Below are 15,859 nucleotides of genomic sequence, written 5' to 3' on the forward strand. Positions count from 1 at the left end.
AGGGGGCGCAGCCGGGGACCGCGGGGACCCTGGGCGGCCCTGCGGCCGCTGCCCTCGCGCTTCCCCGGGGGATTCCGCGCTCGGCTTTGCAAAGTTGTGGGCTCGGGTCAGTGCAGCGAAGGCCCAGGCTTCTCCAAACGTAATAGTAAAAAGTGATTCCACGCAATCCCCGAAAGCCCCGGCCCAGACGTCGCGGAGCGGATCGAGGAGCCCCAGGCGCCGCAGCCGGCCGGGTCCGGTCCCACCTGCTGCGGCCGCACAGGCTGCGGCACCACTGCGGGCTCCGGGCTCGCGGACCCGGCCGGCGGCCCCTGCGCCCTCCCGGGGACCCCGCGCCCGGCCGCCCGCGAGGATCCCGGAGTGTTACGCGGAACGCAGGAGTCGGCTTGCCGGTGCACGAAGCGCTGAAACGCGCTGGTCGGTTTGCATTTCAGGGAGGTGTTCTTTGGAGGAAAATTGCAATATATAGGTTGTTTAGATTAGGGTACAAAGTTGCTTCTGAAACTCGAATTGAATAAATCCTTTTATTCTCGGGGAAAGACGCACCACCGCCCAGTGAAGGACTTCCTTTTTCTTCTAGCTTATTTCTATGGAAATCGCCTGTCTGAATACTTGCTATGTTAGAAGATACCCTCTTTTCATACTGAGGAGGACGTTAAAGCTTCGCATTAACGTTGGCTTGTGTAGCTTATCGCTGTATCTTGGTATTCGTTCAGTGACAAATGTCGGTGTTTTTCTTACCCTACATTAACACTTTTGAAATCTGTTTTATTTGTTAAAAAAATGAAGCTTAATTTTACCTGGACAAATTACATTTTGGACAAATTTACGTTTCAGTTGGTCACATAGGCTTAAATTTTTCATTGATCACTTTAGCCATTTAAAACGTATGTTTATATTCAGCATGTACTAAGCTAACAGGACTTTACCTGGTGAGCATTTCAAGTAGTGCATAAATCCTTCATGGTTCCTTTACTGTATTACGAGAACAGCTCTGAAATTCGGTAGCTCTGTGTAACTTCTTAGTCACTCTTTGAACATTAAGATTTTGTCTTACTCTTTTATAACAAATCCCATGGACAGTAGGATTTCTGATGGTGCTACTCTGCCACATTTTCTTGTGTTCAGGTTGTGCATGCACCATGCTAGCATTAACAACATCATAATGGCAGTCCACTGGAGAGTACCCCCTCGAAGAAATCGGAATCAGTTCCCCAGCTTTACCTGCACAACTTGGCAAGACTGAGAGAGCCTCAGTAGCTGCTCCGCTGCTGGGGGAGACGCGCCTCTGTCTCTCCTATGCGTCGGTACACACTGCCCTCTCTGGCCGCTGTGCGGCACTGAATTGTCGCACCTTTCAGGAAGGGCTTCTGTGGTGAAGGCAGAGCTACAGGAGACGTAGTGTTTGGCTCTTCTTTTTTTAATATTACTCAGCCTGCACTATTTTTACATACTGGAGTGTTTTAAAGCTCAAGATAAATGGTTGTAGGGTTGACTACAGAGAAAGCAAGTTATTTTTAAGTTTTCTGTGGTATGTGTTTGTAAGTGCTAGAAATTGGTCTAAAAGATTAAAGAAATTTGCTTTTTCTTTTTCCTATGGGATTAAAGACCAGAGTGAAGAGAGGACTTGGGTTTTGCCACACACCTTGTTTCGCTTGATTTTTTTTTTTTTTAGCTAAATGCAGGGCAGTATTACCTAAACAATTTTAATTTTTAAAAATTAACTTTCATATTGGTCCCCAGTGCTATTATACGTTATGTATTCCAAGGCATGAAAAACTATCCCTCAAATATCCTATAAAGTGAGTTGCTTCGGTATCAGAGGTTCTTATCCAAAGCAACTACTTAACACTTGCATAATTATGGAACTACCGATGGGAAGCCTTGTTTGGACTATTACAGGCAGTTTGTACTAAAATAGCCAAAACGAATCTATGAAGTTAGTTTTTAAAATTCCATTAATTCTTTTTATTTTACTTTCAGCATTTAGAATAGGATAACTCCTATTAGGTTTTTAAAACCCTCTTTTGTATGGTACTAAATATCTCTCTTTTAACTGTTTATTGCTATTCTGGGTCTTACAAAATTTGTGTTAACCTTCTAGGATGGCCAAGCATCCTGATCCTTTGGAAATATTAGATTAGGATTATAAAATTACTTTTTTATCCTTATACTACACACGTACTACAGGAGGATCCTGTGAGACTCAACAATATTTAAAGCTATATAGACTGGTTAAATTTGTGATGTAATAAAGCATAAATAACCCTGAGCACTACATTTTGTCTTGTCTGAGACTGTATTATTTTCTATTCTTTAGTCTTCACCCTCATCCAAGAACATGAACTATATAGAAATATAGTACTAAACAGCTATGCATAATAAAGTTTTTAATACAACCTTATTAAAAATTAACTTTTTGCATAATTGCAGATACTACCTACCGAAAGCTGAGGGGTGGCAAAGCTGTTGTAACACTATTAATGGTAAATCCTCAAAGCCAGTTTATATTTTGAAGCCAAACTGTTATTTTAGGAAAAAATGTGTGTCTTACAAATCAAATTTGAGTCACATTGACTTTCAGTCCTTTTTGGAGTAAGAAGGGGCAGTGAAGCACTATTAAGTAAAGTTCACATCTAAAATTTTGAAACAACAGTCCAAGTTCTGTTCTGCATCAGTACCCCCAGCCAATTCAGCACAAACTCCTATCATTTTTTTATATTCATATTCTTGCAGAATAACTTAATTATTGATGTTACAAAATATGCATCCAGGAGGTATTTTGAGATCCTGGTTATATTATAATCTGAGTTGGAAAGGAAAGTCCTACAATGTGATCTTCTCTAGAAGGTCTGCAAACTTCCTTTAATAGGACTCTTTCAAAGGTACTCTTTGAGGCAGTATTTAAAACAAAAACAATAGAAGAGAGTAAGGTTGCTGTGATTGGTGGAGGGCCTTGCTCTGCCAGTAACCTCAAACATCTGAGTGACGTGACGCTTTTCAAAGTTTGATATATTGCTTACAAAATTATAGATTACAGTACTCTAACTTAAATGTTCCATCTTTTTTCTAATTCAAAGGACATTAAAATGTGTTGGTTTTAATACAGCCCTAGAAGATACCAAGTACTTTTTTAGGTATCATCCAATCTTGTTAAAATTTGATGACAGTTGTGGATGTCAGAGGAGGACTCCCTTAATCAAAATAAAGCATACAAACTACCATCTCAGAGCATTTTGACTAACAAAGAGTTTCTCACATTCTGCAGGCAATAAAAAGCAGCACTCTGCTGCAGTTTTTCCTTCCTAGAAAAGTGACTGTCAGTGAGATTAGCATGTGTAGGCTGGAGTGTTCGTAAGGCACCGTGCATCTTCTTTCTCAACTAAGAAGATTGAATTCGATTAATTTGAGGTACTTTTTCATCCTTTGGAACATAGTTTATAAAAAAGACCATGTCACCGCTATGTCACGTAGCAGATTGGCTCCAACTATATTCCATTCTGCTACTACAGAAAACAGTAATGTTTAGGGAGTTAGGGTTGGCACATTCTGACCTCTTGTATTAGATTTAACAAATCTTATGTGAAACATTTAGAAGCTTACAACAGGAAGGGTTAGAAAGAAGATGGGTGTAATTACTAACAAAAGTAAATTGAGCCAGCTTGAGGAAAATAATAGTAGATGTTGGGTGTCTGAAGAAAAGCAAGGGAAAAATACCTGGTTTTTTCCCATTCCCTGTCCTATGCTCAGATAAAAAGCTGGGTCATATATCTGGCTTCTGTTACACCGAGGTGTGTGCTTGTCAGTGAGTATAGCGCTGTCCGTGAGCTGTGCACTTAGGATCACACTTGATGACTTCAGGAATCCATATAATCTGTATGGAGTGCTGCATGGGCCAGGCAGTGGGGACATGTCAGTGAATCTGGACCCAAAATACCAAGCAGTATAAGCAACGAAGAAAACGAAGGAGTAGAGAAAATGTAGAGCTGCTTTAGATCTGGAAAGCCTACAGGTCCTGAATGATACAAAGGAATCAGCTATGCAGAGACAGATTTCAGGCAGAAGGTATGCCTTAGTCCAGTGGTGGCGAACCTATGGCACAGGCTCCACAGCAGGCACACAGAGTCAAGCCAAGTTACCCCAGCACTCTGTCAGCACTCTAGCCAAGTTTCTCCAGCAGCGGAGCAGTGGATAAATTGGTTTTTTCTAAACTAAAACCTCAGTATTTAGGTTTAATTGCAGGGTTGGCACTTTGCAGTACAAAGCAGGTTTGGGGTTGCAGTCTGGCCACATGTTCTCTAGAAGATTCGCCATCACTGGCTTAGTCCCTAAGGCAAGGATTAGCTTGTTGTGCTCAAGTAATGAGAAGAAAGTCTTTGTAGTCCTCAGTAGCAATCAGGAGTGAGAGAAGTGATCAAATGCCAGATCCCATAGGGCCTCAGAAGCCACAGCTAGGAGAGTAGATTTTGTTACATGTAGTGGGACTCTACTGAAAGATTTTACGAAAGGTCGTAATGTGATCTGCTGTATATTTTGTAATCACTGCCTGCTGTACACACAAGAGGCTATAGGGGACTGTGACAGAAATTTATAGTTGTTTCCAAATATCTATTTTACCTTTCTTCAGTAATTCTTTGAATTTTAGTTAAGTACACAATTACTCAAAATAAAGGCCATTGTTTCCAGCTTCTCGTGGGGTTAGGTATAGCCATATGACTATGGCTAGTAGGTCACATATCAGTAGAAAATGATGTGTATAACTTAGAAAAAGTGTCACCTTGTTATCTAAACTTTTTTTTTACTTCGAGATAACTGTGAGTTCTGGGCAAGTGTTTATAAGGGAAAAGAAAAGCCTTATATCATGTCATTCTTGCCAAGCAGGATGCAAGCATAAGGAAGACTAAAATAACTGGCATTCTGGCATTCATACTGAAGCACAAAATGACCTTGAAAATGAAAGTCAGACAGCTGAATAATGAGAGGGAAGGCGCTTAGGTCCCTGGTGATGTTACAGCCTTCACTCTGCCCCTTGACTGTTTATCTCTAGTTTGTTAATATGTCAGAGAAATATACTTCCATCTTATTTAAACTGTTTAGGTTTTTCTCTTATTTATACCAGTCCTAATGCTAACATAGGAGTGTGGGAAATCAGTGAAGTAACAAAACCAGAGAGAGCAAGCTGGTGAACACTCACAGAAATAAAGTGAATACTGTCAAAGAAAACTAATATGGGGAAGGTTCCTAACATAGCAGGCTTTAGACAATGTAAAGATAACTTCCTAGACTTGAAAAGAGGTCCATGGTAAACGCAGATGACCAGAAACAATGAGAAGTATTTGTAGGGGCATGAGAATAGGTCATAGGCAGTTCACCTCATGATCAACGTTACCAAAGTCCACTTGGCTTTATTTTGCCCACACTGTGCCCTGGCCTGCCCTATTCTTATCAGTCCATATGAGTCCCTGTCATCACCAAAGAAAGAAAAAAGGCAACCTGCTTCTTGCAGTAAACTTATCCTATTGCAGTGGTGCTCCAAATGGGGTCCTGGATCAGAATATTTGAAAACAAACCCCCCAAATCTGATTTAATAAGGCTTTAATGTGATTACAGTGCACAAAAAGTTTGAAAACCACTATCCTAGTCATTCCATTTTCAAACCCAGGAGATAAAATCACTGGGTAAGATTTGCACATTTTTGAGCTTTAAAATATTACCAAATTAACATCCAAAAAAGTTGTACCAGTTTGTAATCTGATGGCAGAATATGAATATCTTCATTTCCTATAGCCTGATCCAACTAGTGGAAACTAATAAAATGAATCTCTATGAAGTGGGGCAAGTAGCTTACTGGACTTAAATCCAAAGTGGAATCTGGTAGCCCTTTGGTGACTGGGGGCTCACACATATACTGTGTTCCTGGAAAAACCACAAACTGAACTTGGTGGCCCTTGCTCCAGCGTGTTCCTGTTTCAACTGCCAACATAGTCTCCAAAAAGCTCTATTTTTGCCTCCCAGCCTTGATTATTGAGCTGAGACCTGCTATCAGATTTAAATAACAACCAATCAGAACTAAGCTTTTCCTGCATACTTGTAGTCTTCGTCTGTACAGTGAATTAGAGTAGGAACCTGGGCAGGAACTTGCTTAATGTAAACCAGCCCTTTTCCTTCAGATGACACTTGTGTTTTTTAACAAAGGCTGTATTTCCCATTTGGAGCAAACTCTCCTTTTTGTCCTGAAATTTTTCCAGTGCATTTTTGTTGACATTCCTTAGTGTCCAAAGTGGAATCCAGGGGGACCTTCCCGGTTCTTCCCGGCACCATCCTGGACTAACAAGCAGACACCTGCAAGTGCCCCTTGGAGCTCAGTTGTCTCCTTGGTGGTACAGATGCTGAGGCACACCGGATCCAAACCTCCCGTGCCGCAGGTACAAAAGCCTTGGAGACTTTAAGTTAGGAGTACACAGTTTCATTCATGTTATCAAGACTCAGTCCACACGGTTGACAGTGGGAACTCCCACAACTGTTTTAGTTGCCCACTTCGTTAGGTGACTATAAAATACGTAAGCCAGGTTCCAAACCCTCTGCTAGTCACCTTGCAGATACCCCAGCTTCTTTCACTAAAAATTACAGTTCAGAAAGCTGTAATTGGTTAGGTCTCTGGAGCCAGATAACCTGGGACAATCTAAAATTTGGCTTGCCATTATGAGATTCTTTTCACTCCAAAACTTTTCTATTATATACACAATTAAAATATACAAAATACTGAACCTCTCAGAGGCATTGGGAGGCATTCTTTAATTGGTATTTCAAATCTTCTAAATGAATCCAAGAATCTTCGTGCTTCTCTCAAAGAGAATAATAATTCAAAGTAAATCTCAAACTCAACACATTAGAAAAAGAAACTAGTGCTTGCAATAACAAAACTAAAACCATCAGTGCTCCCAAGGCAAATGCTGCTGCAGGTATTTCTCCCTACCCGCCGTCTGTTCCTTCCCCACCACCTCTACCCTTCTCCCTCCTCCCTACTGTCTCCTGACATCCCTGCTCCTTTCTCCGATCATGTAGACCCTGCCCTAAGTGTGCCCTTTAAGGTCTCAGTTATAGGAAATGGACATGGACAGATTGCCCACACTCCTTGAACCAAATCGGAATGTGTAGCCATTGTCGGTGGTTTGCTGAGTCCCAAAAGTGACACTCTTAAATTCATGACAAAAAAAATATTCATATGACAGTTGAGTCCAGTGATGATGAACTCTTTAGAGACTAGTACCCAAACTACAACCCCAAGCCCACTTACTTATTACAAAGCACCAACACTGCAATTAAAGCTGAATACTGAGCTTAGGAAAAGCTCAAATATTAACATCTTTTGTCTTAAAAACAACACTTGTGCCATAGGTTCAACACCACTAGTTTAGCCTGACCATTAGCACATAACCAACCTGGATATTCAGATCTTTACTAACTTACTATCATGCTTGGGAGATATACAGATGAATAGATGCTAGCTGCTAAAGTGGAAACCCTCTTTGAAGATTGTTAGCATATGGTGGTGGCCTAGGATTTAATAAAGTACCAAGCAGCTAGCGTACTAAAAATCACTCCTTTAATTATTTTCCAAAAGCCAGACAGCATCATAACCCAAAGAAAGATGAACCTGTCCTGATTGCTTTGATGGATTTGAACAAACCTTTTAGCAAAACTCAAGAATTAAGGAATTGTGATTCTCAGCTTGTTTATCTTTGTAGCCCTCAGCAGCCTCAGAGAAACAGTATGATTTCACTTGGGCAGTAAAATGCTCCCTGAAATAGCCCTTTAGCCAACCAAAATCCCTAGGAAAGGTTAAGTGGTATAGTCACTCAAGCCTTAGATTGCTGTGGTAGGAAAAACTGCCAGATTAATGGCATCCCATTTATAACAGAGGGTCACCCAACTGCCTTCAGGTCTCAATAAAAAGCACATTAGCTGGTTTTGTTTGTTTCAAACCCAAATGAAGGCTTCAGTCAAATCCTGATAAAGCTACTTCACCACACCCTCCAAGCAAAAGGAAGGGTGCTCCAAGGACATTCAGGCAACATTTCATCTACTTAAAACCTGCCAAGGATATTACTAAAATTGGGGACAAACTAGACAGATCTCTGGTTGACACCTGAGGCTACTGTGTCCATCCTTACCTCTGACACACTTCTTTCTGTGTGCTCACCAGCCTATGACTCTTCCCTAGCGTCTGCCCTGTTCTTTCCACTGAGGCCCTCCCTCAGAAAGTCACTGCTTCCTATTCAACAACCCCTGTACGCCTTTGGGCGAGGGATTTTCTAGAAGCATATCAACTCCATATCCCTTTCTCCAGGAAGGAGGAAATGATGTTCGAATTAGCCGTATCAGAAAGCCATGGCCTTACAGTACCTACTCAAGTGTAGCCATCTATCCTATCAACCCCATTAACCTTACCCACCTTGCCCTCCCAAGAATTGCCTGAGAGCCTTAGGGAACCTTCTAGTGGTGATGTCCATTTATCACCTTCAGTTAAAATCCAGGTGGATTAAAATCTGCACAGTATCAAGCAGTACTTCCTAAGTCCCAAGGTCTTAGCTGGCATACAACGCATAGTATAAAACTTTGTACCTAAAAAATTTATTCCTTACACTAGTCTTTGCAGTGCTCCTATCCTGCTTGTCCACAAACCTAATGAAAGAGGATAGAGATTTGTGCAGGATTTCAGAACAGTTAACAGCATAGTTACTAACATCCATTGGTCCTCTACCCTTATACCTCTGAGCCTATACTTCAAAACTGTTGGCCTCTGTGATACTTCCTTCAGTATATCATGATAGCCAGTATATCTTGATAGCCAGTGTACTTCTATACCTTGTTGTGTAAAAGCCAACAAGATACCTGGACAGTCCTTCCCTAAGGATACACTGACAACGTCACCTACTGCTCCAGTTCTTCGGACTAAGCTGATATCTCCTAATATGGTGCAGCCTTACTTCAATTCATGGATGATCTGCTTTTATGTACCTCATCCCAAAAGGCTTGCCTTACTGGCAGATTGCACCATAACCTGCCCTGCAGAGGGTGTAAGGTTTCAAAGGGAAGACTTTATTCTGTCAGACCTCTGTCAGAATTCTGGGTCACCTCTTAACATCCAGAGGTATAAATCTCAGCCCTTCGTGCTCTCAAGGCATTTTAGCATTCCCTCTTTGTAACACCAAAGGACAACTCCAGAGACTTTTTTTTTATTTTAAAGATAAAAGAACGGAAACATTAACAAACACATATCCATTTACAAAATAGCCCAAGAACAGTACAAGCAATACGGAATTTCAGATAAGGTGATAGGAAATTAACAATGGTTGTTATGTTACACATTGATATCTTCAAAGTGGTTACTCAGGAAAACAAATACAGACATGTAAGATTGATCAAATAATGTATCATTAACTGTTCCTTTCAAACTGATAGAAGTCAGTAGTACAACTATGTTAGCTATCCTGTGTATACATACATACATTATTTTCCCCTTCTTTCTTTTCTCTTTTCCCTCATCCCAGTTGCTTTTTACTTTTGAGCAGTTTCCTTTCATTTCACAATGTCTGTCATAACTCCTAAGTTTTATTCACTCTTTCAGGTTCTTAAACTAGTGAGACAGTATGTTGTTTACACATGTGGGTCTGATTTATTTCACTTATACTTGTGGTCTCTAATTGTGACCACTTACCTATAAAAGCCTCAAGTTTATCTTTATAGCTGAGTAATATTCCATTATATAAAAAAATACAATTTTTTTATCCATTCCTCAGCAGATGGACTTTTTGGTTGCTTCCACAATTTAGCTATTATCCAGATACTTTTAGTACTGCTAGTTACTTTCAGAACTGGCCACCAAACTTTTCTTTGATGTGTGTCCCACCTCTTCTATAGCCTACTAAAAAATTCCTCTGCAGGCCCTAGTCAGTGGTCCTCCACTGGAAGACCTTCCAGGAGATACAGAAGCAGTTGGGAATAGCTTCCATTTTGGGACACTCAATTAGTCACCCTTTCCACCTATTCATGAATGAGAAAGAAAGGTCCCAGAACAGAACAACTAACAGGTTTTTGCTGTCAGCAACTAGATCCATTGACCCAGGGATTACCTTCCTGTCTGTAGGCAGTCGCTGCTGCCTCCATTCTTACTAAAGTCACTGAAAGATCGTTGTGGGATCTGGTTTTACCACCTGTGTCCTTCACTCTGTGGAAGCTTCCCTTAGCTCACCGTACCCAGTACCTCTCTCCTGGCTATCTAACTGAAGAACTTTTTCTCTTCTCACCTCATCTCACTGTCACCTGATACAATCTGCCCAACTCTATTACTATGTTTCCACTCCTAGCCTACAAAAGTAAATTTTATCCCTTATCTGTGCCTTGACTTACTGGGATACTGGTAAAATGGTCCAGTGGAAAATGCTACATTGTTAGAAGCCCTCGTTTACCATTACTCATCAAGTATACCAACTGTGTAAAATGTGTCCCCATTTTAACCCTGGAAAGCCACTTCATGCTTTTATACGTTATTTTTCCCTACCAAGTGGCCCTTTTGAAGTCTGCCAAGTTTTATTCAACCCAATACCTCACAGGGATATAAATATTCCTAACTACCATCGATCTACATTCTCAGCCCTTTTTCTATTTTATTTTGAGGGAGGGTCTCATTAAATTCCCCAGCTGGCCTCGAATTTGCCATCTGTCCGCTTCATCCTCCCAGGTACCTGGGATCACAGAGGCATGCAGTACCACAGTTTGTGTTGGTCATTGTGTTTGCGTGTTTTCATGTTGGAGTGAATCTTTCCTCTGCCGCCAGCCACAGCCATAGTATTAGCCAAAGCCTTACTAGGGACAGTTATACCAACATGGGGGCAGGATCCCCTAAGTACTTTATATATTGACTGAGGGATTTATTTTACAGGGCAGATTATTCAGACTTTGTAAAATTAAGCCTATCTATTAGTATGACCATTGTGTTTGGTCCCAGTCTTTTGGACAAGTAGAACAAACAGATGGAATAAAACCCAGTTCGTAGGAATTTGTGAGACATTCATCTGCCTTGGCCCAAGGCCCTTCCCATAGTTGTTACCTATAGGAAAGCAAGTTCTCTCCAGTGCTTGTGAACGAAGGACTGTACCAGTCTATGTTCATCAGAGGAGACATACATTATTGCAAGGGGCTGGTTAACATCCTACCACACAATACTAGCTCTGTTGAAGATTACTTCAATAGCATGCTGCAGGAGATAAAGCCAGTCTTAAGCCTAAGGACTGGAGAGTATGTTTACTGGAAAAGACATGAGCTCAAAGGTTTCCTCCAGCCCTGCTAGAAGGGTCCTCCTTAGGTACTCTTTTAAGTAGCCCATGTACAGCTAAATTGCAGGGCACAGACTTCTGGATTCTTATGTCCCATTTTAGAAAGGCTCCTTCCCTCCCATGTATACTGAATGGACCTCAGTTTCTCTCACTGATACACCAAATCAAGTTAACTGGAAAGCCTACCTCTCTGAACAAAAAAAAAAAAAAGTTGGTGTCTGAGTAAACAGGTTACCCAAGAATCAGGGCCGGACCTGTGTAACCTCAAAATGGACCTGCAACCAGTTAAAATTTTTGGGTTTTTCTTTGCCCTGCTCTGCCTTGTTGCTGTTAACTTTTTTCTTCCTCTGTGATCCTGGAACACTGACATCTTTCACTTATCAGCACTTTAGTAACATCCACACCACAGTAAGTTCCCAACTTAGGAACAAGTTTTGCTCCAGGAGAATTGTTCATAAGGTGGATTAGTTTGTAAGCCAACAAAGTGAATCTTATACAATCTACCTGTAAAAGTTTGCAACGGGAATGTTCCTAAGTCCGAGATTTACTGTACTTATTTTAATTGTCCTCTTGTTAAATCTAAGGATCCTTAACTACGTGGGCCAATTTGGCCCATTCTTAGAAATCCTTATGACCTCTGACATTTCTCTTATCCTTACATCTCCCCCACTTACTGATCCCCATTTAAGTCCAGTAGTGATTTTCATTTTGTCCTGGATGTCTAACCATCTACAATCCCCTGTACAGATGGGGTGGGGGATGCCATCATTTAATATGCCCAAACGTTGGTCATGACTGGAAACCTAACAGAATGTTGGGTATGCTGCCATACACCTACTGAAGCCTTTGGTACTAGTAACTTGGTAATTGTAACTCTAATAGTTAACTTTGCTGTCATGTAAAATTGTACTGTGACCCACTCTAGAGTACTTGACCTGAGCCTTTTCAGTTGCAAATGTACTCCCTAATAAGATCTGTGCCCTGCTTTTTTCTTACAATAGCCCTCAAACATACTTAGACCTTACCCTTTGAAAACAGCACACTTGTTCCTCTGCCTCTGGCTTTAACTTTGTATCTCAGTGATATCTGCAAAAGTACTACCATAAAGTTAAGCCCTTTGCCAGAAACATGAATGTTATTGCAGCATGTACATGTCAACTGGAAAAACACCTCTGCTCACTGCCAAATGAATCACTCTGGTCTGCCTTGGTCTCTTCCTTTATCAACTTGTATTCGCTCCCTTTCCACTAGCCTCCAAAAGATTTCAGGGCTCTTATGTGGCCTGCTGGGGTTTTTTATTATCAGTGGCTAAAAGGAGAGATCATCCGACCTTAAGTGTCTAGATAGTTGGAGATGAGTATTACATGACTCTTGGGATGTTTGACCATATTTTTTACTGTCTTACAAATAGCCCATTCACAATCTAGATCATACACTAGCAAGAAGGACTTTTTGTATTATTGCTGGGTCCTCTAGTGATTAACTCCTCAGATTGTGAGGATGATAGCTGTGGACATTCCCAAGGGTATCTTTACCAAGAAGAGCTGAACTTGGTGGTTGGGCTAAACTAAGATCCTGGCTCGAAGCTGCCACCACCTGCAATGAATACATGACCATTAACTTTCCCTGCCTTGTCCATAGAATCATCCCTTCTACCACCTCGGCCATTGGAGTTGAACAGAGATCTTTGGATTCCTTGCTCACAGAGTTTGCATAACTTCATCCTACAGTATTAGATGATGCTCTTGCTGGGCAAGGAGGCGTCTGTGCTGTTCAAATACCTCACGTTGTTATAGGATAAATCTTCCTAGCCAGCTTGAGTTGGAAACTTGCAAAATCTTTTAATTAGTTGAGTTTTTAAAGGATCTCTAAAAGGGTCTTCATGGCTGTTGAACTTGAAATTTGTAGGTATTTCAGCCCACTGCCCTCTGGCATTGGTTCCCTCTTGTGTTCTGTCCTACAATTTCTAATGATTCCCTTCATCCGTGAGTAAGCCTCTGACTTCTTTTTTAAGATCATCGTGCCTATGTAACAGATACCTGCAAGAGTCCTCTGTCAGCATCCTATTCAAACCTCTGAGGCTCCAGCCAGAAACCACAGCTGGCTGGATTAGAAAGGTTGATACGTATCTCCCAGTTGATCAGGTCCCCTCATGAGCAGACAGCTCTAGCTGCTCACTTGGTTACCATTCAGCCACCATGATCCTAACAAGGGATGGCTGGACCTGGAACAGCTTCTACTCTGATTTCTCGATGAGATGTAACAAAGGGGCCCAAGTGCCTAACTGCACCTGAATTTAAAATTGAACGTGGTGGCCATTTACTGACTGGAGTCACACACTTTTTTTTTTTTTTTTAATCTCTGAAAGAACCACAAACTGAAGTTTTTGGCTCTTGTTTGGGCCTGTTCATGTTTTCAATACCCAAGATAAATAGCCTTAGAAAGTCTCATTGAGACCTGCTTACAGAGTTTGACCTGCAATAAAATGTAAATAAGAATCAGCGCTCCTACACTTTCAGCACCGTTGGGTCTCTGATTTACACAGAGAACCCGAGAAGGAACCTGGGTAGGAACTTTATATGAACTACTTGTGCTTTGTTCCTTTAGCTCTCACATTTCATTTGTACTGATGGCCATATCTCCCTGATATGGCAAGCTGCTTGTTGAAATAAAATGTCCCCCTGACTATCATCCCAGCGGGAAGAATCCAGCAGCTAGACCCAGCTACTGGCCCACGGGGAAATACCCACATGACTGGATCCTTCTCCCTACATCAGTGAGACTGTGCAAACAATGGGAACACCAGCAACACAGGAGACCCCAACTAGGGTGCACATGATGGGCAGGCAGGACTAGCAGCTTGGAAAAGTCCAAAGCAACAGTAATCCAAGCCAGCAGGTGGTAAGTTAGGTGAAACATTGTTGTGCTTGGGGACAAAGACACATAGAATAGAAGCATGTGGGTGGGGCTGCCTCATTGCTCCCTTTCTTTTTTTCACAGTTTTCTAAATGGCTGAGAAGAACTCCAGCCACAGAAAAATAATCCTATCCTCCAAACCCAGAGACCAAATTCAGATAATCTTGTGCTTACTCCTTCATTCTCTTCTGCCCTCTTCTTCAGTTTCCCAAAGCCTGCATGACCATCCTCTGTCCTCCAGCCTTGCTTCTACTTTCTTTTCAGCCATCTTTGTTTTCTCCACTCTTCTTCATAAATTTCCCCACCACAGGGTAAAACCACTCTACGAAGAGGAAACACTTTACATACAAGCTCCCAATTTATGACTGCTTCTGTTACATAACTATAGACTTTGCTTCCATGGTTTAAGGTACAAAATTAATGGTTACCACACTTGGTCAATTTCTAATTTGTGCTCGATGCTATAGTTGTTGCTAATTATACTACTTTAGCTAGGATGGTATATCTTTTTTTTATTTTAAAGAGAAAAAAAACACAAAATAATAACAACCAAGACAAAAACAAAGCAACACAAAAACAATACAGAATTTCAAAACAAGGTGATAGGAAGTTAAAAATAGTTGTTATATTGCATACTGTTATCTTCAGCAAAGTTGCTCAGATTACCAGATGTAGGAATGCAAGATTGATCAAACAATTAAAGAGAATAAAAAATAATATTAAAAAATTAGAAATGATAGAGTCTCACTAATCAAGATAGTGGGGATTGAATAATGGTTGTTATATTGCATATTGCTGTCTCCAGATTAGTTCAGATTACCACATATAATCATGCAAAATTGGTCAGAAAAAAAAATGTAAGCATTAACTATTCCTTTCAATAAACCAATAGATATCAGGAGTATGGTTATCCCAGCTATCCTTGTATATCCATATGTATTTTTTCCTTTTCTTCTTTCTTTTCTCTCATGCCAGTTGTTCCTTTCCTTTCACAGTATCTATTGTACTGTTTGAGTTTTATTTAGTTTTTCAGATTCTTACACTAGGGATACAATATGATGTTTACACATACAGGTCTGATGTATTTTACATACGAGTATGGTGTCTGGTTGCATCCATTGTCCTATAAAAGCCTGGAGTTTATCTTTTTTATAGCTGAGTAATACTCCATTGTATAAAAATAATGCATCTTTTTTGTCCATTCCTTGTTGATGGGCTTTTGGGTTGTTTCCAAGCTTTAGCTATGACAAACTGCGCTGCTATAAACATGGGTGCACAAATATCTCTGTGATAGGATGTTTTCAATACTTCTGGAAAAATACCCAGAAGGGAAATAGCCAGGTTGAATGGGACCTCTAATCCTAGTTTTCTGAGAAATCTCCACACTGATTTCCATAGTGGGTGTACCAGTCTACATCCCACCAACAGTGCAGAAGCGTTCCTTTTTCCCCACAGCCCCTCCAGCATGTGTTACTGGTTGACTTTTTGATGATGGCCATTCTTTCTGGGGTGAGATGAAATCTCAGTGTTGTTTTAATTTGCATTTCTTGAATGACCAATGATGCTGAACAATTTTTTTATCTATTTATTTGCCATTTGTATTT

General features: G+C 40.8%; 1 protein-coding gene across 1 annotated transcript in view; it reads left to right on the forward strand.

Moving 5' to 3' along the window:
• Neto2 (neuropilin (NRP) and tolloid (TLL)-like 2) overlaps positions 1-15,859 on the forward strand; it is a 70,524-nt gene that overhangs the window by 2,988 nt on the left and 51,677 nt on the right. The window contains exons 3-4 of the mRNA XM_005401465.2: positions 3-421; positions 1,173-1,332. Coding sequence (XP_005401522.1) covers positions 3-421; positions 1,173-1,332 — 579 coding nt within the window. The remainder of the gene's footprint in view (positions 1-2; positions 422-1,172; positions 1,333-15,859) is intronic.

This window comes from Chinchilla lanigera, unplaced genomic scaffold, assembly GCF_000276665.1.
Source record: "Chinchilla lanigera isolate Chin_1 unplaced genomic scaffold, ChiLan1.0 scaffold00073, whole genome shotgun sequence".
NCBI lineage: Eukaryota > Metazoa > Chordata > Mammalia > Rodentia > Chinchillidae > Chinchilla > Chinchilla lanigera.